Genomic DNA, 1,248 nt, shown 5'->3' with positions numbered 1-1,248 from the left:
TGTCTGTCTGTCTGTCTGTCTGTCTGTCTGTCTGTCTGTCTGTCTGTCTGTCTGTCTGTCTGTCTGTCTGTCTGTCTCTGTCTATCTGTCTGTCTGTCTCTGTCTGTCTGTCTCTGTCTGTCTGTCTCTGTCTGTCTGTCTGTGTCTATCTGTCTCTGTCTGTCTATGTCTGTCTGTCTGTCTGTCTGGATAGCTTTCGAAAGACATGGTATAATTCGGGTAGCTAAATTTTGGGGTTACTGAACATGCTAGGCTTTTTTTTTTCATCAGTTGTTGGCATAGTTTCACGTGCATTAGATAAAACAAAAAGAATGGCAATGTACTTACATTAATACATAATATTAACCAAACCTCGACACTGTATTCTATTCTATTAGTCGCACAAATACAATAATACAATATCCAACAAAACATTTTAAAATAAAGTAAAAAAAAGAAAAGAAAAGGATAACCAAAAAAAAAAAAAAAAAAAAAGAAAACGAGAAAGAAAGAAAAAAAGCAGGTTACTGATTATAATTATATTTTGACATTATCATGGGTTAATAACAATGGTGTTATCAGATATTATAATCGTAATTAGTGAGAAAGAGCTCAGTCCTACCTTAATCCTTGTCATCTTGCTGTGTTTGTGGGTATAGGAGACTCCTGGTTGTTCTTTCTAAAGCGGTAACTTATCTGACTTTGCTTCTCACGGATCTTTCCCCCTTTTATATAAAGCTCCCACATCCGTTGGACCGAGAGGTTCAAAAGCCCGGAATGCGTAGGGGGGTGGAAAACCTCTGCATGCATGGCCTCTTGTGGCCTTTCGGTTGCGAAGGGGGGGGGGGGGGGGGGGGGGAGAATAGAGAAGCTAATTTTAGACGCGTAGTTTTTCCATTCGTCATAGCCTCTTTCTGGGAGAAAAGCTCTCGGAGCGGCGCTCTAAATGTTAGCCAATGGAAATCGAGGAAAAATAATATGTAACCCGGTGTGTCATACTTGGCCTGTTTTCGGGCTTCGTGGGGTGGAAAGTGGAAAGTCTACTATGCGAGGACGTCGCTTACTGTTCTTCGACTGAGGGCACATACAACTCGAGTTACAGGAACAATGACGAACACACTATATTTTAGTTTAAGTTTTAGTTTTAGTAAAAGTTTTACGGCACTTGCAACACAATAAGGTCATAATTATGAGTGCCGAAGAATAGAAAATGTGTTACAAGAGAGTAGCAAACACACACACACACACACACACACACACACACACACA

At 40.4% G+C, this 1,248-nt stretch overlaps 1 protein-coding gene across 1 annotated transcript in view; it reads right to left on the bottom strand.

Moving 5' to 3' along the window:
• Positions 1-698, bottom strand: part of LOC101845026 (cytochrome P450 2J5) — a gene marked incomplete in the record, with an annotated part of 20,184 nt that extends 19,486 nt beyond the window's left edge. Inside the window, 1 exon segment of the mRNA XM_005106248.3 lies at positions 602-698. Within this exon segment, the coding sequence (XP_005106305.2) occupies positions 602-616 (15 nt within the window).
• Positions 699-1,248: the final 550 nt, after the last annotated feature.

This window comes from Aplysia californica, unplaced genomic scaffold, assembly GCF_000002075.1.
Source record: "Aplysia californica isolate F4 #8 unplaced genomic scaffold, AplCal3.0 scaffold00522, whole genome shotgun sequence".
Lineage (NCBI taxonomy): Eukaryota > Metazoa > Mollusca > Gastropoda > Aplysiida > Aplysiidae > Aplysia > Aplysia californica.
The sequence above is the reverse complement of the archived record's forward strand: the minus strand, read 5'-3'. Positions and strand labels throughout refer to the sequence as shown.